Genomic DNA, 24,215 nt, shown 5'->3' with positions numbered 1-24,215 from the left:
GGGCAATTAGGGCATTTAGGGAGGAATTTGGTGCTTATATAAAGGCAACCCTGTTTCTTTTCACTATCAGCCCATTAATCATGGAATGTGAATCATCTGATTCATATTTTACCTCTCATATGCTTTGATGTTATCATTTTTTAAAACAAAATAGAGTAATAAGTTATTTCTCTTCTGCTATCAGTATAGTTGAGTTTTTAGTTGCTCTAGATAGCTCTATAGTTTCACAGAGATGGAATGTTTGGAGGACACAAAAAACCTTCTCCCTAAGAAGCAGAAGGAAGTATTTGTACTACCATAAGGAAGTATTTGTACCACCACTCTATGATTGTGATTTAAGTGGGAAAATGTATATGCTTTGCTGAAGTTTTGATGGTTTATTTTCTGAGTTTTGTGAGTGTGTACAGTGAAGCCACTCCTTTTTATTTTTTCAGAGATCACTTTTGGCAATGGTCAGCTCACATGAATAAACAGTCCTATGTTGATGGACTTATTTCAAAGAAATAATTTCACATACTAATATGTGGGATGACCCACGACTCTATCCATGGGAATACATAAAGTGTGCCATTATAGACTTTACTCTTTTTTTTTTCACTTTCATGGTGATAGTTGATGACTTACTTCTGGAAATCTGCAAAACAAGCAAGTGCTATCAATGGCAATAAGAGAAGGGTCTGTGGCATTGGTGGAGTCTACATACGGCCATTTGACAAAATGCACCCTGTTGATCTTAGATATGTCAGCACATGTGAAAATTAGCATAGGTCACTGTGGTCTCTTTTTAAATACAATTTTTACAGATAAATGGATTGATACAAGGTCTATGTTTGATACTAAACTCTCTTTCCTCCCTTACATGAGAGAAATGACATCTTTAGTCTGGGATGAATGGATGGTCTCTACTAAGAAAAAGTGTTAGCCCCTTATCTTAATACTTCTTCACACTGTGTCCTATTCCCTTTGACAAGTCTGGGTCAGGCTTAAGTGAGTTCAACCTTTTGCCTTTGTGTTTGTTTGACTGTTTTGTTTGTTCCTCTTTGTACAGTAATTAAGAGACTCTTCACTATAAAGTAGGAATGTAATTATGATTTTTATGAAGACTTGCATATTTATATTTGATAAAATAGATTTTGCAAGAAATGATGGCAAAGATTCAGGAAATTCACGGCATCTAGTTGACGGAAATATGTATTCAAAGGACCAAATATTTAATGTAATCTGAATTTCAAAGTCAATAATAGTACCCTCTTTATGGATGTTTTTTCCTTCTTACTTATTTGTGTATCTTTTAACCTTCCAAGACATTTAGCATTGCAATGGATTATAGCACATTATAACATTTGAAAAAACAGAATATTTAATATTTACCCAAATTGTGAAAAACTTATATTTAAGGAATGCTAAATGTGTATGTATATATTTGTTTTTATCTGTGTTGGGAGTTTTGATTTTGGTGGTGGGTTTGGTGAATAAAAAAAGTTGAGGTATGGAGGGAGCCTGCTGGAGAGTACAATTATTTTGAAATTGAAAGTTGTAATTACACGTCAACATATGTTTGTAATAAAAGTATGATGTTGAACACTAACATACATGTTATAAAATATTAATCCAAATTATTAATATAACTATTTTTATTCATAAAATTGCCTTATATAAGAAACATAATCAATATTAAATATGTGAATAGAATAAAACTCATTTGCTAAGATATATACTGGAAATGTGTTCTAAAAGAAGGAACTGGTTTCAGAAGGAACAGCATCTTCCTGTATTGTAGGAGCATCATCAAGGGAAGCATTCTTTGAAGAGAGAGGAATGAAAGCACTGAAGAAAGATAAAATTGCCCAAGAAATAACTAGATTGAAAACAAAAATCCCAGAAAACTACAGATGGAAAAACACACTCGGGTTGATAAGGGTCTAGGAATTGAAATCTGAACTCTGGGATTAAATCCGTTATTTTCAATTTATAAGTTTTGGGCTCTTGGGCAAGTTGCAAAAACTGATGGACGTAAGTAGAGTTGTAAAAATGAAATGGAGTATGTGCCATACAGATGATTCTTAAATAAAAAAAAATTACTATGCCTCCAACCAATGGAGGGCTGCAACTGGAAATGTTGAGTGCTCAGTTTCGATTCATTCATGTAATTCTTCATTCAACCTATAATTATCAGATTTCTCTGGGTTAGGTATTGTATTATATTAGATGCTAACTACCATTAGTGATCAAACTCCTTGTTCTCTGTCCTATTCTCCACTTTTTTGTGTACTGTTGAAAGATATTGTTTAAATATACTAACAAGGAACTAGTTTCTCTGTGCAGAACTGTTGGATGTCATTATGTAGGCGGTATGAACATTGAACAAAGATTTATAATGAGCCTTAGGAGACAGATATCTGTTACCACCTGGCTGTCATCACCCAATTTCTTATTCTTAAGGCAAGGATATTAATATTTGCCACCTCCCTGGCATCACTCTTTGAGGTAACTGAGATTACCTTGTTGAATATTTGTGGGCATCATTAGGAGTGCAAGGCTATATAAATACAAGTCTTATTCCATTACTCACTGCAACATGTCCCATGGAATTTATTGTAGCAATTATGATTCAAAGTAGTAGGATATAAAAATTTAAATCACTAGACAAATCAGCAATCCAATTTTATTCTGTGTGGTATATTTAATACAAAATTTTATTAAACTCTTTGAAAATGTGTCCCCTTAAGGATTTAAGTTAAATAGCCTGGATTAGAAAACTGGAATTTTATAATAATAGCTGAAATTCTAGCTTTCTACTTTATTACATTAACATGTCACAGGGGATTCCAGAACAGTAGATGACTTTATATAACTTGAATTCAATACTCATCTACAAGATGCAGGTGGACACTTTAGATTAGATCTGAAGAAACTCCTGTCTCAGTCCTTGTCTCCAGGACTATCTTCTTTTGTTGTTATTGTTTAAACTTCAAATATAAAATTTATTGTTAATGAAATATTGAATATGGTTGTTATCATTTAGAATTTTGAATATTGTATTTTGGAATGGAGAAAAAATATTTTTAAATGGCTGGTTGTGCTTATATCATGGAATATGGAACCCCTCAAGCAGGGTTTGTGACATTACCACCTAGACAAACACATGGACATTTCTGCAGCAAGGCGACGCATATTTATTCGAAGTGGGATAAGTGAAGATTTTAAATAACTTTGCATTGGTTAATTTACAGCTCTGCTGTCAAATGCAATGGAAGCTCACTTAGCAGTTTTCAGAACTTTTCAGGTGTTGGACTTGTGAATGAAACGTTTTAGATGTGTGTTAGGACACAGCAGTAGTGAAGGACCAGAAGCAACATCTCTTTGCAGTTCAGAACTATATCTCTGTAGCCTCAAATGCCAGGGTCCAAATCCTTTGTTAAGGTATTTATTATCTATGCCTCTTCAGTTTCTTCATTTTCAGAATAAGGATAATAATAGACCCTGCCTTGTAGGGTGTTATGAAGTATAATATGTTAATATTAATAAAATAATAAAATGCTTAGACTAGCACTTCAATAAGTGCTATTTAGAAACTGTTACATAATGTCATCTACTTTGTTTAAATTTAGAATCAGAATATAAGAATACAGTGAGTTAATTTTAGTTCTCTGGAAAAAAGTTATGGCTAGTTTTAACATTGTATATGCACACTCATAGATATCCAGTTAGTAGGCATTTTCTGCCCTTACACATTCCCTCTCACAGGGCTTAGTCAGAATGGGCAAAAGGGAGAGGAGAAGAAGGAGTGTTCATGGCAGTCTGCGTTATCACCAGTGGAAGTTTAGACCAAGAAGAGGTTTAAATAACAGACCAAAATAGTATCCTATAAATGGGATCATCATCCCTATTTAGGGAAAAGTTGATTATAGATGCTTCTGGAAATGAACCTTTCTTAGGAACAAGGTAATGGTAATTTAAGGAAACAAAATTCCATAAGTCATGAGAGGTGGTGTAAGTGTGAGGCGGATAGCCCAAGATCACTATCCTTGCCATGCTCCAAGGACAAAAATGTCTTCAACTCAGCACGGTAGTATATGCCTGTAGTCCCAGCTACTTGGGAGGCTGAGCTAGGAGGATTGCTTGAGTCCAGCATTCTGAGTTCAGCCCGGGAAACACTGCGAAATCCTGACTCTAAAATCAATCAATCAATAAATAAAGCAAAATAAAATGCTTCCAATTGTAGCTTACATTTTTCTATGTTCTGGCTGAAGTATCTAAGGTATATATGTGGGGACCATCTCCTTGCTCTCCTAAACCATTTTGTACTCTTCTGGGGAAAATAAACAAGAGATTATTTTGGAGGATAAAGGCAAGGAATTGTGGGTTCCATTGTCACAAGCTTCAGATGCGGCAACTATCTGGCCTGGACCATGATGGCCTAGCAGCCTGGGCTCCCCGCTATTGTTCTGGGATGGTCATTTTCCTCTTCTCCCTTCCATAATCTTCATCTTTCCTCTTGTTTAGGGTCTTAAATTTCATATATTTATAGCAATGTTGACATAATTTCAATTAACCTTCTAAAGATACTTTTGTATCTTAATCCAATTTCTGAGCCTTGTGAATCCACTTATACCACTTGTTCATTTTTAGTCTTCTTATAGTAAAATATTAGCAATCAAACTATGTAACTGGAAAAAATATTACTGTAAGTTATAATTGATTAACACCTTATACATAGCGCCTTATAATGGGTTGCTTGTTTTGGAGTTTTTTTTTGAGTTGGAGTCTCACTCCTTCACCTAGGCTGGAGTGCAGTGACCCGCTCACAGCTGCTCCAGCATTGACCTGCTAGCTCCAGTGATCCTTCCACCTCAGCCTTCCAAGTAGCTGGAACTACAGGCATGAGCTACCATGTCCAGCTAATTTTAAATTTATTGTAGAGACGAAGTCTCACCATGTTGCCCAGGCTGGTCTTGAACCCGTGGGCTTAGGCAATCCTCTCACCTCGGCCTCCCAAAGTGCTGGGATTATAGGCTTGAGCCACCGTGCCAGCCTGTAAGGGTTATTTATAACAATATCCTGTGCTATCCTAGATAACTAAGATTTTGAATACTAAGATTAGTTCCACTACTAAGAAACTTAATTCGATCAAATAAATGAGCATTTTGTATAGGTCGTTTGTTAAGAAAGTTTTGGTACCCACTAGTTATAGACTGTATAAGACAATATGCTGTCTTGAAAAGCCAGATTATATAAGAATGTCTGACACTTATGGTCCTAAATTCTTCAACATTCCTTAATATTCCCAAAAGGAACCATTCTTTAGCTTGGTTGGAAGGTTGTTAAAGAGAGAAAATAAGTTCCCCTCTCAATTCTCAATAAAAACAGGTCTTTGGGAGACTTTATACTGCACCAGGGGTAAGAATTTATGAAAATGTCCTGTGGAAAAAAATAATATTTCATTTGCTGAAAGGAGAAAAACTTTTCTGGGGAAAACACTTTAAATATAATCTTTCTTATAAAAATTAATTTGTTTTATTTTCTTGACCTCTGAAATGCCATAAACACAGTCCTGGAGTACCTTAGTCTTCCTTCTCATTTTCCTCCCATGGCCGTGCTAAATTTCACCACTGACTTCACCTAGAACTCTAGAGGTTTCTATAACATATTCCTAATTCCTGTATGAAATTTTCTGTGTTCTGAAACTTGATACATAATAGCAATCGCTTTATAGCCTTCACTTTTAAAAACATTTTTGGATAACCTTTCCATTTAGAACCCAGGAATTTGTATGAAACCACAGAGGTTATATTGCTTTTGAACTAAAGGCTGTTGGTTTGTGGAATTTCCTTTAACTGGAAACACACATGAGTCTGTGGTTTTAATGTTTTTCCAGTTTTATACTATCCTGCTTGTTTGTTTTCATTTTCAAAGCTGGAGAATTTACCATTAATTTCCATATTTTATAAAGGACTAACTTTTTTCCTTCCTTTCTTTTTTTCTTTTTTTTCAGTTGAAAGAGACAAGGATTTTTCTCACCAGAGAAGGCATTACAAAGAATTTCGCTTTGATCTTACTCAAATTCCTCATGGAGAAGCAGTGACAGCAGCTGAATTCCGAATATATAAGGACCAGAGCAACAATCGATTTGAAAATGAAACAATTAAGATAAGCATATATCAGATCATCAAAGAATATACAAATAGGTATCAACTTTAAATTTAACTTATTATCCTGACAAACAAATATTAAATGTTAGTGAAAGCCATTGATGACTCATGTGACTATCAAACCAACCACATTTCTTTGGGTTCAGTGACATTCAGGGCCACGTAGAGACACACTGAAAAGTCTGAGTAACTGACCTGATTTATTCTCAATTCCACAGCTACTCCCTTACTCTTGACACCAATCTGTGTCCTCAATAGCTTCATGCTTCCCTCAGTGTGCTTTCTAGGTCTATTGTCTTATTTTGTGAGTTTATCTTTCACTCCAAAAGTTTGCATTTTGTTGTGCCTGCATGAAACTTATAGTGAAGATGATTTAGATTGGTATTCTGTAAGGTAAGGAAGAGTTGCTTAACTTTTCACTGGCATAAATGTAAATCATACATGCATTGTTACGTGTATTTTTCTATCTTCTCTCGATAAGATACTTAATTCAGCATGGTACAAAAATGAACAGATAGTCCAAAATTCTAGATGTATAAAAACCTCAGTTGATAATTACGGCAAATGAACCTTGGAATAGAAGAGATTAAAAAGAACGTTAGTGGTGCTGTCTGACTTTTGACCCTATGCAGACATATCTTGGAGAACATCTTTTACAGGTGATCAGTTACCTTTGTTGGGCACCATATGTATTATCTGAGCAAAATTCTATATTGAAGTTATATCTCTCTCCCAGTAACTTCCATTAATCAGATGTAGATCATCCTTCTGGTGAAATTCTGTGTTCTTCTTTGATGATACAAATATTTAAAGATAGCTGTGGTATCTCCTCTTAGGCCCTCTTCTTCCCTTGTTGATTGTTTTGAGTTCCTGATGTTTGGATTTGTCTTGGTCTTCAGATGTGCCTGTTTCCCAATGGGTGTTCAATGGATCAGTTACTCTAACTTTTCAGTGTGTCTCTACGTGGCCCTGTATGTCACAGTAGCCTTTGCAATAATCAACGAAGAAAAAAGAAAAGGCTTCTGAGGTCACGTATATTTGAAAAGGCTGCCTGATAGACCATCCTGTAGGTTACGCATAGCAAAATGTTGAAAGTCTTGGAAAGGCTTCACAGAAAAAATAAACTGTCAATCTTAACTCATTGGTCTATGGACTCTTTGGGTGTATAGTACTTATTAATATCCTGTGGATCACTGGTTCAAAAGAACACACTTTGATACATACTGATCTATATGCTCTGTTATGTTAAAGAGCAGTTATTCCAAGGCAGAAAGACCTGCTGTGTTCCTCAGCTTTAACATTTACTGGTTATTTGTCTGTGGATGAGTTATATTTTTAAAAAATATCGATCTAGTGGTTACGTTCAGAAAATGAGGACACTAATATTTTCGTATAGACAGAGTCAGGTATTTATAGTGACTACTATAACACATTACTTTTTATATTTAATAATGTATTCTTTTTAAATTAGTGAGAAGAATTGAAAATAACACTCTAAATAGTATTTAACAGTATTTCCATAACTAACACATTATTTCATTTATAATTCCCTGTTCCTGGGAGTTCCTTAAAGAAGGGATAGTATCCTAAGTCATTTAAAAAAAAAGATCCAATACTAATTTGCTTGGTATGAACCAATATTTTGAAATTATTATTACTCATAATTGGAATACTATTTTCATCAACATATCTGAAAATGTTTGAATTATTTTTATTTTTGGTCAGTCACATATATTTTTATGTGTGTTAAATTTTTAGTTGGTTATTTATATCTCAAGTGTTTTTCAAAGGAGTCATTGGTACACCAGGTTTCTATCCTCTGGAATATATTTATTGATTGAATCTAAAAGTGGAATTTTACATTGCTCACAATTAAACGTCCTAACTTTTCTTTAAGTTCATCATTCTGTCTACTCAGGTTACTTTTGAACGTTGTTTAATGAACCTCCTGAGCTTACTTATACCTCCTATTTTCTAAGGATGTGAACTGCATAATTTAAGACATGTTAAAATGATGAAGTTAAATAATTAACCAAAGATTCTATTGACAATAGTTTGTAGATTTATTTCTGAATGAACCTATACTGATTTTCATTAGTAATTCATTTTGTAATTTTTATGGGTATTGATGTTTAGCTCACCAGACTGTATAGTTTTACAGAGAAATCTTTTATAGAGATATCAATTATCTTAAAAATGGGACATTTGTTTATCTTGTATCTCTGATATTTTTAATAATTATACCTGTTTTTTAAAATATTACTCTCAATGTTTCTGCACCTATTACTATGTGTTGTTTCTGTATTCTTAGGTATAATTTGGCTAAGTCTTTATTTATTTTAACATGTGTTTAAATCTACTCTTAGATTCAGAATTTTGTATATCTTTTCTAAATCTTTTAAAGTTACTTATAAAATCTAAAAGTACATGTATATCTTTGCTTAACATTTTCTTACATTGCCATTCTAAGCTCTGTGGTGGCATAGATTGAATAGATTTCTATTCAGTTTATCAAAGAGATTTTTAAAAAATTCAATTTGGTAAATTTAATTCAATATTAATTTAATTCTATCAAGTTTACATTTTTGAACATCTGCTATTAACTATTGTTGCTGAATTATTAGCTTCATCTTCTAGGGTTATGGTATATCTATTGTCCTCTGTGACATTTGTTTTTGATAGCATAGTTGAGTTTTTTCCCCACAATTATTTATTTCAATACCTGAACCATTCACACTCATATATGCATCCTCACACTTCAATTTGATATACTATTGATCAAGTCGGATAATCTTTAGAAAAACACTTTTCTCCACTTTAAAATAAGCATTCATTCATTGATACGAGTTCATTATTGCCTACAGATGCAAGATGCATTGCAAGAAAATACAATCCACTACCCTGTCATTACCTATAGATGTAGGATTCACCATTTGTACTCCTTTCTTTCAAAGAAAAATGTTTAAGGGACCAGACATATAGAAATAGAAATATGAAGCCGGGCTCGGTGGCTCAGCCTGTAATCCCGCGCCTTTGGGAGGCTGAGGTGAGTGGATTGCCTGAGCCCATGGGTTCGAGACCCGCCTGGGCAACAAGACCTCAACTCTACAATAAATCAAAAAATCAGCCGGGCGTGGTAGCGCATGCCTGTAATTCCGGCTACTTGGAAGCCTGAGGCGGAAGGATAGCCGGAGCCCAGCAGGCGAGGCTGCGGTGGCTGGGAGCGGCCACTGCACTCCAGTCTGGGCGACAGAGATTCCAACTCAAAAAAAAAAAAAAAAAAGAAAAAGAAATAGAAATATGTATTACAGAGTATTTAAAGTTTCTTTGCAGGATTTTCAAAGTTATCATAGAAAAGAATAATGTAATGCCATAAGAATGCAAACTTAGAAATTCACATATGGAGAAGCTTCTGTACCTTTTGGAGTTATAGTTTACAAATCTGAATAGAATAAAACAAATAAGTATTCCAGAACAAGAAAAATAATTTCAGATGACTGTGGAAGGGTTCTTATCTAGTGCAAAGACCATACTTGATATTTAATAAATATAGAGGTTAATATATTTTCATATAATTTAAAAGGAGCAAATACTTTTGTTTACAAGATTATATATATAATAGAATCAGAAGTAAATTGTTATTATAGTAACAGTAGCGACCAATTGCTAACACCTACATGTATGAAAAAAAGTAAGTAAAATGAATCTGTGTCTTAAGTAAGAAGTTACTCTAATTACCTAATTTTAGCATATGCAAAAAAATTAGTAGGCTTTGATGTCTAATAATGAAGTGAATGCCACCTAGCTTAATAGCAATACCATTGATACTACCTGTGAAGAATTTAACAGCTAAAAACACAAGTTTTAAATAATTAAACTCTTTAAAATGCATTAAAGCCTGGGCATGGTGACTCATGCACTTTGGAAGGCTGAGGTGAGAGGATTGCCTGAGTCCAAGGGTTCTAGACCAGCCTGTGCAATTTGGAAAGATCTGTGTCTACAATAAATAAATTTAAAAAATCAGCCAGTTGTGGTGACTGAAATCTGTAGTTCCAGCTACTTGGAAGGTTGAGATGGAAGGTTTGCCTGAGCCCAGCAGGTTGAAGCTGCAGTGGCCATGATCATGCCAATGAAGTTAAGACCAGGCAACAGAGTGAGACTGACTAAATAAATACATACATACATTGAGAGATTTACTTTATTAATACATTGAGGATTGAGAGACTATTTATTTATGTATTTATCTTACAAAAGCATTAGAGACATGGAAAAATGTAGATAAAGATTCATGTAAAAATGTTTATTACTATAGTATTATTATTTACAATTCATAAATTGAAAGCATTTCAACATTAAACAGAAGAGAAAAACTTAAGTTCCATTTCCTGGAAAGAATTTCGTATAGTAAATTAAAATTATGGTTTTTGTTTGTTTGTTTTTTGAGTTGGAGTCTCACTCTGTTGCCTAGGCTGGAGTGCAGTGGCATACCCACGGCCACTGCAGCCTCAGCCTGCTGGACTCAGACAATCCTTCCGCCTCAGCCTTCCAAGTAACTGGAGCTACAGGCATGCACTACCATGTCTGGCTAATTTTTTATTTATTTTTTATTTTGAGTTGGAGTCTCACTCTGTCGCCCACACTGGAGTGCAGTGGTCGCTCCCGGCCACGGCAGCCTCGACCTGCTGGGCTCTGGTGATCCTTCTGCCTCAGCCTTCCAAGTAGCCGTAACTACGGGCACACGCTACCACGCCCGACTAATTTTTGATTTATTGTAGAGATGAGGTCTCGCCAAGTTGCCCAGGCTGGTCTCGAACCCCTGAGCTCAGGCAATCCTCTAGTCTTGGCCTCCCAAAGTGCTAAAATTATGTTTTGAAAAATATTTAGCAGCACTGGAACATGCTCATCTATGTATGATGTTGACTGACCAAAAACAGAAACATAATTATATGCATTAGTATAGTAATTTTAAGTAAATTAACGTACAAAACTGATTTGAAGGCAGCATCAAATGTTCATTGCAGAATTATGGGTAATTTTAAATATTCTTTACCTCTTTCTGTATTTTCTAATTTTTTATAATGAATATTATATTGAGAGAGAAGATAATGAGACACACTTATGCTGTAGATATCTTTACAAAACTAGTATTTCCAGATTCTCCCAGAAAAAAGGGGCAGAAATCAAAACAGAAAACTAAAATTTAGAAATAGATTGCTCTTTTTTTGTTATAGAAAGAATTTTTTTCTCATAAAAAAATCAAGACAAATAAGTATTTTTTTCTTTATTCTTTGAAAATGTTTTCTGCTAGTTCAGACCTTTTACTTTAATTCTCTGAAAGAGAGGAGGGCTAGATTAAAATATTTTATTTACATATCATATGATCAAGGTTAAAATGGAAAGAATTTCAATTTGAAAAATTAATTTTAAAATCTAAATTTTTAACACTATTGCTCGTGCTTTCCTGTATTTCTTAAAGAACTAAAATGGAGGTAGGAAAAGAAACAAGTATGTCTGGCTATTTTTAAAGTGAGGTCACCTCTTAGAAATTCTATCATCAGACTTGTAGATTTGAAGTACTTAGTGTTTTGAATTAAACTCAGAAGCAGTTGAAAAATCAGTGCAGACTGTACTGTTTAATGCAATGCATTTGACAATGCATATATATTTTCACATACAGAAAGTTCACTTTCCCTGAGGTACTGCCTAGGGGTGTCTAGATGGGGATCCTTGCAGTAATTTAGACTTATGTTTTATGGATGTTTTGTATTTAAGACATGGTCTGATCTATTAAGCATCTACTCTATGAATTATTTGACAGTGCTATGTAACCAAATTTTTTAAATGGCGGGTTAATTATGTCACCTCTTTTCTTATTTATTTCCCTTAGTGAGACTTATAGCTTTTAAAATTGTATATTTTGTCCCTACCACCCCTCCCACCTTCCCCTTTATCCCTACTTATATTAAATGTGTGCAATTTAAAGAAGTGTTCTGATATTTATCCAAATCTTTATTTTTCTTGGTAAAAAGTTAACACAGTTTGCATCATTTTACTTTTTAATCTTTTCAAATAAGGCTGACAGCCCCAAATTCTATATAGAAGGCACTGCTCTTCAATCACACCTCATATATCTGGCATTATTGGAAAATGAGGTTTCCACATTATTGAATTTTCCAGATAATTCTGCTGAGTTCGGTGTGCTTTCGTTGCTTGCCTACCATGTGGCAAGCACAGAAGACATAAAGCCGAGTAAATAAGACCTTAAAAGCTCATGGCCTGGGGGCCAGGGGCTGCGGTGGGCCTGCCACACACAGATTTTAATAACTGTAATACAATGTGCTAAGCACTATGATGTAAATATGCACTAAGTGTTGTGGAAATAGAAATGAAGAGAATATTAATTTTGGGAAGGGTAAAGGACCTTCGGGGAAGCATCTCAGAGTAGGTCACCTCTGAGTTGAGCTTTTCAAGATGACTAGAAGCTTTCTATAGGCAAAAAAGACGGCGGGGGCCAGGGGATAGAAGGAAGGAGAGAGATAGTAAGAGGAAAAGGAAGAGGAAGAGGAAGAGAAGAGAAGAGGTGTATCCTAGAAAAAATATTCCTAAGCACTAAAATGTTTAAATGTATAATGAATTAAATAATACAAATAAAATGATCAACACTAGTGTTACTATGAATAATAGCAGCCAGCACTTACGCATTTAATGGACACCCACCATGTGTCTGGCACTGTGCTAAGCACTTTACTTGAATTAAATTTTTCACAAATATATGTATTATGTATTCCCCAAAGAAAATGTGTTATGTATAAGCCAACCTTTTCCTAATACTCTGCTATGAATGTAAATGTCTGTACTCCATTGTAAAAACATTTTCAGCTAGCCTGCTCGGTGTCATTAGTCACCTTCACTACTTGGATATATTTAGTTAGCCTGTCATCATTCCAGTTCACAGTCAGCTTCATATTTACATCATCTGCCCCCTTCTTCTTCTCTAAGATTTGCGATTCTTCTGTGGAGACGTATGAGAATGTACACTGACAATTTCTACCCAGGAAGATTTCCTGGGCTCTTGAGAGCAGTGTCAGAGCAGAACACTCAAATGGTAGATAATGTTGTCTCGAGGACATCTGGGGCAGGCACATAAGCATAGCTTGCATGTCTTCAGTGTGCAGAGATCATCCTTTATCTAAGTGGTTCTTAAATGGGGTGATTGGTCTCCAAGGAGACATTTAGCAATGTGTGGAGGCATTTTGGATTGTCACAATTGATAGGGGGTGAGATGTGTGTGCATGCTACTGGCCTTTAGTCGGGAGATGTGCTGGAATAGTGATGTGGGTAGGGATGCTGCTAAGCCTTCTAAAATGGCAAGGACAGCTCCTCGACTCCACAAAGAGTGATCTGATCAAAAATGTCCATAGTATCAAATCTTACTCTATTGAAGATTTAAGATATACACATAAAAGCGGAAATAATTTGTGCCATAAAATATCAGTTAATTTTTCTTTGCCAATTTCATATTTTTGGATCATAACATTCATATAAGAAAGAGCTCTTAGGATCTTGTGCTGGTTACTTTTCCTCATTCTCTGGGGCATAAAAAATGGTTGGACTATCTATTTAACAGTCACATGTCTCTTTTTCTTGCTGAATGAGGGGCCTCCTGAGGGGATACCTGGTAGTGAATGTTTAAATTTCTTTACAGGGAAAAAAATATGGGATGAGGTAATTCCAAGAAACCTGTTAAATATTAAAAATGCCTTGGCAATTAAAAAATTTCTGCAAAGGGAAAAGTGATTGAATTTTCTTAGTGAGAATTCAACTTGTTCTTTCATTTCTGCCATGATTTTCAGTCAATTGCCGCTAATATCACTATACTAATTTTTGTAACTTTTGAAAACATCATAAAATCAGATATTCTGAAAATTAATGCTCAGTAAGATTTACAGAATTGTATAATTTCATATTTGGGGACTAAAAGAGATTTACCATTTGAAAACATCAATCAGAGAACAAATTCAAAATCTAAGATGTAAGTGAAAGCTGCTCATGAGAGAAACTTTTGACATGGCACACTCTAGAGAATATCATTTATTAACTTGTAGTTACTTAAGTGGTATGATGTCATTTATGACATATACCCAGAGAGAGATGTATGCTTTCTCCTTGGGTGGCCATCATTACATTTTTACCAGACTTGATAAGTTATTAAAAGAACAAAGGAGATTGAAGAAAGTGAAATAGTTATAATAATAAAAACATTGGAGGTAGGTGGATATCATTGTGAAATGTGAGGTTTCTGCCTCATAAAAATGGAGTAATATGGCAACTTTTTCTCTAAAATGTGTCTGTGTATCTTCCAGACAATTTCCTAAACCTTTTCTTAGCCAGTTTTAGTGTTTCATGATTAAATAGTAGAGTGGCTATACTTCTTGGTTAACTTTCGTTTCTCTTTATATACATGTATACAACAATGTGTCTATACTCTTGGTTAGCTGTTCTTTTTCTTTCTTTTTACATATATCTATAACTATATACATACATATATGTATACATATATAATTGAAATTATAATGACCAGTAGACTATTTCTCTTTTATTGTCTCTTATTGTTGATTATACAATTTCATTTTTTTTTTATCAGTTTTCAACTTAATTTTTTCTCTAATTGAATTTAGGAGTGAAGGTTTCTTACAGATTTAATATGGATATGTTCCCCAAATTAAAGGAAGTAAATGAATTCTCATATCTAAATATATAAGTACAGCTTATTAAATAACTTTTACGGTCATAATTACATAAATTGTTTCTGACCATAATTATGCATACAACTTACTATATATACACTTACACATCATACATGTGTTTTGGTAAGAAAATTACAATTATAGTAATTTGTATAGCACTTTTATTTGTGTATCCTTTTATCTTTGTAATAGATTTATGAGATAGGGATTATTTTAATTTTCATTTAAAGAAGAAACAGGAATTCAGAGAGGTGACTTTAAAGAACATAATTATTTTTGAAACACAAACTGTAAGAACAGTGAGTGATTGTTGAAATTAAGCAGTAAACAATTCCATCTTTAATTATTCTTGGATTCATGAAGGTAGACTTACAGTGCGGTTCTTTAGAAAATTCATGAGTCTTACACCTTAGGCTTAGGTAACAGGAAGATGCCAGTGAAAAATATTTGTTAACAATATTTTTGAAATAAGCAAAAAAGTATTTTCCATGAGTCTATAATACAGAAACCCTGATAAAAATATAGTAAAACAAAACAGGTTTACTATTTAGTGCTTATTAGTTTTTCAATGGCTCTTGCTAAAAAGTGATTTAATTCTTAAAGAATATTTGCCTTTGAATTATAAGGATACTATTATAGAGAGGTGACTCAGTATATGCTTATTTTAGAAGATTTTCAGTATTGCCCACACACCTCTTCTTATTCTGAAATAGTGTGAGATAGTCTATATTCTACATAAGAATTTAAATGCCTCCTATAAATAGCCTTATGTTTTTTGCATTATGAAAATATCTACTTGACTTTGTACCAACTCCCCCAAATTTTACAGTTTCTCCTTTCTATGTCTTAACCATGTTCACTAATGTAAAAGTTTGCTTTCAGTCTCTTCACTTTCTCATTTAATTTATCCTTCAACTTACTGTGATTTTATTTCTGTAACTTCACTTAGCTGATCATCCACCAATAGCTTCCTTGCTACCAGAGCTTCTAATTCTCCTCAGTATTTGACATTGTTGATCACTCTCTGTTTAACATGTGAAATATCCCAACGAAGGGGGGTATATTCATTTCCTAGGGTTGACACTACAAATTATTAAAAACTTGGGTGGTCTAATGAAACAGAAAGTTATTTTCTAACAGCTCTGGGGGATGGAAATCCAAAATCAAGGTGTTGCTAGGGCCACGAGCCCTCCTAAACCCTTAGGGGAAGTTCCTTGCCTCTTCCAGCTTCCTGTAGCTCCGGTGTTCTTTGGCTGTGTGAGCCTATTGTATTTCCAGTCTCTTCCTCCATCTTCATGTGACTAACTTCCTTCTGTGTGTTTTCCTTCTGTTTGTCTCTATCTTTGTGTTTCTCCTCTTCTTCTAAGGATACCAAGTGTATTGGAATGGTGCCCTTCTCATCTTAACTCGATTACATTTGCAAAGATCCTATTCCAAGTGAGATCACATTTCCAGGTACCAGGAATTAGGACTTCAGCATATCTTTTAAAAGATACGATTCAACCCATACTAGGGAGTAATTCAGTTAGTGCTTGATAAGACAAATGAAATCATTGTGAATCATAAGGTATAGGGTTCTCTTATAGGGATTTGACTTTTTGCTATCATGGGATCTGGTTAGAGAGTTCATGTGAGGTCGTTGCTTCTGCATCTGGCGATGGGTCTAAAATTGGTACTATGGGCAACTGGGGGAAAAAATGGATACAGGGTTGGAGAGAGCAAGGGAAACTAGAACTTTGCAAGATAAGCTGGAACCCCAAGGACAAATTAGAACCCATGTGTGTCTCATGCATTGGAGGCTCCAACTTCAGGGATGTTTGTGGTCTGTAGGGGAAGCTAGTACACGTCACCATAGTGTTTGCACAGCCTTTGCTTGGGATGTAGAGAAACTGAAAAAGGTGGTCTTGCAGGAGGAATTGTACACCAGGATTTGGAGGAGCTGATGTCCACTAGGACCTGGAAGACCTGCAGGCTCTGCTACTCCCAACAAAAAGGAGGCTAGTGACAATGTGTGTGAGAAGCAGAAAGTCCGCAAGTACCATGGCTAGGCATTTTTCCTCACCTAGTAAAGTAAACCAAACATTCATTCTTGGAGTGTCTGGGCCATTAGCAATAATTTTCCATTGGCTTTTGTTGTGTAACAAGGGAGTACTAAGAGGTGTTCCACGTGATCTCTTGTATTCCAGGCATATTCCTCGGTACCCATATTGTGGTAGCATCAGTCCAATTTCCTCTTGACATTTGCGATCGCTCCACCACATAGTATAACTTCATATTGGCTTGTTTCACTGGCATGAGGATCCCAGAGTGGCCAGTGACTGTTTCAACTTCCTCTTTAATAGAACCATCACTATATCCATTAGTGTCAGCATTGTACCATTGGGAACTAAGAGCTCTGGACCAATATAGCCCCATGGTTTGGGAATCAGAAGCAAAATTGTTGCCAGTTGGGTCACATAGAGTGAGTGAGAGGAGACTTTTCCATTTCCACCCCTTCATTTCCAGACTGTGAGACATCCTGTTATGAGAGAAACAGCCATACTAGCTATGCTGGTTACTGACTAAGATCATATAAAGCTTCTTGAAGAATATCAGCTCATTCTTGTAAGGTATTAGTGTCCAACTTGTGGCATAACTGAGTCTTCAAAAGGACATTCCACTGTTCTACTAGGCCTGTTGCTTCAAGATGATGAGAAACAGGAAGATTAGTGAATTCCACAAACAGGAGCCCGTTTTCTACTTCAATTGCTATAAAATGAGTTTGTTGATCAGAAGCTATGTTGTATAGAATTCCATGAATAAGTGAATAAGTCATTCTATATGTTCATGGGTAGTGTCTTTGGGAGAAGCATCATAGACAGAGAAAGCAAATTTGTATCCAGAGCACCTGCTGCAGAGAATGCAAAGCACTGCCCTTCCAGTACTGAGGGAAATGGCCTAAGATAATCAGCCATACACAAAGTGTCTATCTAATCCCCCTAAAAATTCTTCAGTAAGGATTTATTGTAGAGACCTGACCTTATTCAGTCTTGGAGCTAAACAGTTGCTCTGCATCTGACACTGGGCCTTAGGTCCACAGGGCAGACAGTAAGAAAGGGAAGATGGATGTGAGCTGGGGGAAACAAGGACAAAGCAGAACCTGTGAAGATATTCTGGAACCTGTGAGGATAAACTGGAACTATCTCCAAGCTCCATCTTTAATGATGCAGGTGATTTTCTAGCTATCAAATCCTTCCTCATAGAGGTAACTGCATGCTGTGCCCTGGATTCAGAGGGGCTAAATAAGGAGAATTAGTGGGATCTGTAGGAGCTGTGCTATGCCAATTGCTGCCCTATGCCAATAAGGTGAACCAGTAATCTCTCCAACACACCTAAGCTGCGACGATGCTTGACCATACAGCAGTCTTCCAAGTAAAAATATGGCTACTGCTTTACCACCACATTCTGATTGTTACCCAGATTTCATTTGCAGCCAATGCTAATCCAGAACCATATAGCGTAGTTCCGACTTAGTTGAACTGATATTGTATAAAACCATCATAGAAAGTGAATAAATGTTAAATTGAATGACTGAATGAATAGATAGATAAATTTGTGAAATATTTCAGGTTACTCCATGGCTTTGTTTCTACCCACCTTGTTTTAGGTTAGTGGCTCAGCTCAGCCTTTTAGTGTTTCATTCCAGATGCCAATGATTTTTGCAGCATAAGGAAAGCAATTGAGGTATGATTTGGGACTAAAGGGAGCTGTTACTCTATAAGAGAACATGGACTGAAAATGGAAACCTGGGTTCTGGGCCTCCTATTGGCTGAGTGACCATGGGAACTCACTTGATTTCTCTTTAAATTTTCTATGAATAAACAGTCTAGTTTAGCAATTCATATCTCACTTAGTTCTTGTATTCTGTGATTTATTTTGGTCACCTTCAGATGTAAAATCCCAGGCTAACTGATTTCACATCAAACATTCTTAGACAATTTATTTTTTCTGTCTTATAATGAAAATACTCTGTGTATTAAGATGACTATAAATAAGAGAAAGTTAGCATTTCTAATACTACATGTATGGTGTGCTACTGGGCATATTATATGCCTGATTATAAAGAGAACACATTTTCATGATGTAATCACATAAAAATAATATACTCCTTACTCAAGTAAAAAAATCAAACAAATTAGGGGAAGAATTTGAATTTTTATATACTTGAATTTGTGTAAAAACATAGATATATGATGAATGCACTTAAAGCAGTCAAAACTATAATAGTTTATTAATATTATTTATGTACATATTTTAAGTCAATGTTATATAAAATAATTCATCAAAATAGTAATATTTCTTGGTTTATTCTCAGAACATGTATGTGATGAATGTCTTTAAATTTATCCCATGCATCTTTGACAGTATGTCATTATTGCTAAAGCCACATTTTTAATGATATATCACAGTGTTTAAAAGAACATAATCTTCAGGTCCATCCATTTTGTTTGAAAAGTAGTATTTTTTTGAATCCCTGTATGATACTGTCATTGGAAATATTATGTTATCAGAAACATAAGTACCCATTTATGTTGTTGTTCTTTCCTTGCCTTTAACATTTATTTGGATAGATAAATGTTATATTCACAATGCAACCTCTGACTCTATGCTTACATAAGTGATTTTTAAAAGGGTGATTTGCAAAGACAGTCAATAGTTGAATTTTTGAGACAACATTCTTTTGAGACAACATAATTATAAAACTTCTTTGTGTCTTTTTCTCTGTCTCCAACTTCTCCTCTTCTCCCCCTTCTCCTCTTCTCCCCCTTCTCCTCTTCTCCCCCTTCTATTCCTTTCTCTCTCTCTCTCTCTCTCTCTCTCTCACTCTCTTTCTTTTCTTCCTCCTCCTTCTTGGATCCTATTCTATCAGCTATCTGGTAGCTGATGGAATTTCAAAGTAACAAGATTGAAGTCATTTGAAGGTAATGTGCCTCTCCAAATAATATTTTCCCAAATTCACAGGTCAAGACTTGTGTAGTTATGGCAAGCCATGTAAAGATTCCAAAGATCCAACTGTATTCACTTCTAAAGCAGACAACTATTCAGAGATTTACATTTGGTGTTGGCAAAATCTCTTAAAGCAGGGATTAGCATGTCATTTTGAATACGTGGGAAAAGTGAGGTTAATTCCTTAATTAATCAAGTTTTGTCTGATCTTCAAATCCTTGTTTATTTCATTATGCTACATTGATATTGATAAAAAGATGATAAATGTTAAGTTCTTAAATATATAGCCTCAATTTTCCCATTCCACCCGTCTGTATTTTCAGAAGAGTTATACCAATGGTGGTAGCACAAATTTTGCTGAATTTTGGCTCTTGCTGTTCAGTCTTATTAAAGAATCTATTGTTCTGGTATTTTAAGACTCCCAAGGCATGTATGCAAAACTCTTTCTTCTCTCAATAAAATAAAAAGCACTCTTGCAAATAAGTATATACAAATCCACCAATAACCCACTCACAACTAGACATGTTTAAACCTCTGGTCATGATTAAAGTTAGATCTAAAGTCAAATGTGTTTGTACTGACCATAAATGTATATACCTATCATATAATTTTTTCACTTTTGAGTAACTATACTTAATATATTTCTATAGTTCATATCCAAGACGTCTATTTGGGTACTGCAAATCCAGTGTCTGTTAAACATGACTCTGTATTTAACACCTTCATGATGACATCATTGGTTGTAAAGAAAATTATTATGCTGATCTATATCATACTCAAAACAAATGCCAAAATATTGCTTGAGAAAAGAAAACACAAATTTATCAATTATGACTTTTTATTAATATACATTTACTTTTACAGCATATTTGTTTATGAGACTAATTCGATGTTTATAAGCGCTGTCATGTCAATAGAGACAGAATATTCAGCAGACAGGTTTATTACTACTTTTATTAAAAAAATATTTTTAAATACTGCTATAGTTTGAATTATGCCTTCCTCACCCAAATTTATATGTTGAAGTCCCAGCTTCCAAATTGGAGATAGGATCTTTGCAGAGGCAACTGAGTTAAAGCGAGGTCAGTAGAATAGGTCCTAATCCAATATAACGTATCCTTATAAAAAGGGAAAGTTTGGACACAGAGGAATGCATGGGAGGAAAAGACATAAAGGGAGAAGACAGTCAGATATCTACAAGTCAAGGAGAGAGACTGGAAGAGTGTTTTTCCTCAGACTTCAGAAGGAATCAATCCTGTTAGTACCTTGATTTTGGACTTCTAGCCTCTAGAAATGTAAGACACTGCATTTCTGTTGTTAAAATCACCTAGTCGGCCAGGCACGGTGGCTCAGCCTGTAATCCCAGCACTTTGCGAGGCCAAGGCGAGAGAATTGCCTGAGCCTGGGGGTTCGAGACCAGCCTGGGCAACTTGGTGAGACCTCATCTCTACAATAAATAACAAAAATTAACTGGGCGTGGTGGCATGTGTCTGTAGTTCCAGCTACTTGGAAGGCTGAGGTGGAAGGATCACCTAAGCCCAGCAGATCGAGACTGCGTTGGCTGTGAGTGTGCCACTGCACTCCAAACTGAAACTCCAACTCAAAAAAACCCCACCTAGTTTATGGTGTTTTGTTATGGCAACTTTAGGAAACTAAAATACAATTCTGATGTATTTGTTTATATACATCCACATAAAGGGGCTTTATTTCTTTTGCTAGAATGCAGATTTTAATTTTAATCTCACTATTTTAATTGCACAATATTTAAAACAATTATATTTTGAAATTATTTCTGCTACAAATAAATATATTTTTCTAGATGTATATTTTCTCTGGGTTGCATTCTCCTTAAATGCATTGCGGTTTAATTGGATACTGTAAGAATTTATTTAAAAAGTCAAGTAAAAATAGTAAGACAGGACAACTTTAACAAGTTTATTTTATACTATTCATGGGAAATACTTAAGCTATTTTACTATTCCTAATGATATAAGTGCCATATTTTAGTGCAGAAATTTTATACTTCAAAAGAAATCACATCTAACTTTCTATAAAATGGGTGAGGGTTTACTTTTAAGAAACAGTTACGAAAGTGTTAAAAAAAACTACAGAATTATTACCATTGTGTTTGTCAAAAATAGACTTGTATCTCCCTAGGCATATTCTATTATCTATAGGTAATGCAGAAAAGCTTCTAATGTTAAAGAAAGAGGAAAAATTAAAGAAACTGCCAGTCAAAAATAAAAATAGCTTTGATCAGGAATAGGAGACTGGCATTTACAAAATCAGTTGAACTTTCACAACTTTTCAGAGGTGAACTAAAAATATATGGGTTATTTTAGACCATAGCACATTCTAGATTTATCTTCCAATGAATTGCAATTTGCATCACTGAAAATCAGATATTTAGGGTTGCTTGAATCCTTTGACTGGAGCCTTTTCTAAATATATCCATTAAAACTGGAATATTCCCTTTATAGATATTCTAGAGAGTTTTGAAACTTCAACATGGATAATTTGGGGTTTTTTAATTAAATGATTTTACAATTTAAAATTAATAGAAAATATCACCTAAATGATTACCTACAGGTATTTGTTAATGTTGCCTCTGAAAATTTACCTTCTTTTTTTTTTTTTAAGGGCTTATTAATATCATGCTGGGGGATTACACATGAGCTTTGCAGAATTGATTAGGACATTTTTGCCATATTCCAAAGGAAAGCAGACCTAAAAGCATTGTAGTACTGGAGTATCTTCCAAGATACAAGGTGACCCCTTCTGTTTAAGAACTGAACAATGTGATTATGCTAATTTTAAGATTGGTGTCTCAGAGATTTTTACTGATTATTTTAAAATTTGAAGGACAGTTCTTATTTTCCTATCTGTTTATTTGGTGGGTTTTTCAAGTTAAGAAGGAAAAGAACTTAACTGATATTCTTCATGCTGTGAGCAGAAAGGGTCCTTAAAATTCAAATGGGAATGAAATAAATCTTTTCATATGTGTGCAGTATCTCAAACTGATTTCTAGATCAGATATTAAAAAAGTGTCTGAAATCTTCCTTTGGTAAACACTGTAATTGTGAAAGGAGAATAAGGTATGCACAGTTCCAAATAGGATAGCCAGGTGAATTAATTGACCATATTACATTTAAATAAATTTTCCTAGGTTAAAGGAAAAATAGTAGTTTCTAAAAAACTAAAAAAACCATAGTTTCTTAAGTACTGACTGATTATTATTTTACTGTTTAAAATAGTTCAACTTTTAATTTTAGGGTATTTTTCTAAAAATTATATACGTATGATTTATTCATGATTTGGTTTTTACATTTTGTAAGACATCTTTGAAGTTACGTCTATGATGTAGATAGTTGGTAAAGGCAGCAAGATGGCATTTAACATAGTTTTATGATATAGCTCTAATCTTTTCTATTTTAATAATAGGCTCTTAAATAGATTCAGCAGAGTATAAAAGGTAATAAAAATGCATAATGGTGTTATTTTTACTCTACTTTAAAGGGCCTCCAGTGTTTTACCATTAACCTATCTGAGCCTCAATTCCATCAGTATAAAAGAGCTTGGAGAGATTAAATGTGAGAAATAGGTAACATTTAGCTCAGTGACTGCTTGTGGTATGGGAATAACAAATATAATAATTTTATAATTCAATAAATATTCATGCATTTGTACATTTTATGCTAAAACTAAGATTCAAACATATCAGTAACACTGTGCAGATTTTCCTAGAACATGCAGATTCAAATTCACAGCCATTGCTGTCTCCAAGAGAATTAATACTTGCAGAAGATGCTAAAACAAGTCATGGTAGATTGTGCCACTCAGCTCATGGGATTTATCCCTTCATCCAGTGATGCACTCTGCGACCCTCTCTTGGCCTTTGATAGCTGAAAAAATAATTACAAAATACAGATGGAAAAATCTTAGAAAACATTGCTAAAACAGTTGCTTGAATCATATCCTCCCTGTGCTTCATTCTTTTGAGAATCCACATACATCCAGTTAAATCTTTTGTTTTGAGGGTTGCTTACAGACAGTGGTCTTGGGGAACACTGATAACCATGGACCGAGTTGAGAGCAGTAAGTCAGTTTGCAAAGGCCATTGAAAAGTAGGGCAATGGAAATTACTTTCAGACAACAATTACTAATCTGAACCAGGTTTTTATTGGGAGTCTAGCAATAAAGGCTTCTGTATCTTACTATTACTCATCATTTGAGTCACTTATTCCTCTTATTCTTTAATTGACTCCTGTTATTTTAAACAGTGCTTTTGGAATGTTTTCACTTAAGTATAGGAAGTGATGCTTTTCTGCTT

The 24,215-nt window shown here is 34.6% G+C and overlaps 1 protein-coding gene across 3 annotated transcripts in view; it reads left to right on the top strand.

Annotated features, from left to right (window-relative positions):
• The window catches only part of BMP5 (bone morphogenetic protein 5), a 120,790-nt gene that overhangs the window by 53,481 nt on the left and 43,094 nt on the right, over window positions 1–24,215 (top strand). For all 3 annotated transcript variants that reach the window (XM_008071826.1, XM_021719475.1, XM_008071825.2), the window contains one exon: window positions 5,996–6,188. In XM_008071826.1, the coding sequence (XP_008070017.1) occupies window positions 5,996–6,188 (193 nt within the window). The remainder of the gene's footprint in view (window positions 1–5,995; window positions 6,189–24,215) is intronic.

Source organism: Carlito syrichta, unplaced genomic scaffold (genome assembly GCF_000164805.1).
Source record: "Carlito syrichta isolate Samal-C Ts95f unplaced genomic scaffold, Tarsius_syrichta-2.0.1 Scaffold314748, whole genome shotgun sequence".
Lineage (NCBI taxonomy): Eukaryota > Metazoa > Chordata > Mammalia > Primates > Tarsiidae > Carlito > Carlito syrichta.
Note: the sequence above shows the minus strand (reverse complement) of the source record. Positions and strands in the feature narration are given on the sequence as shown.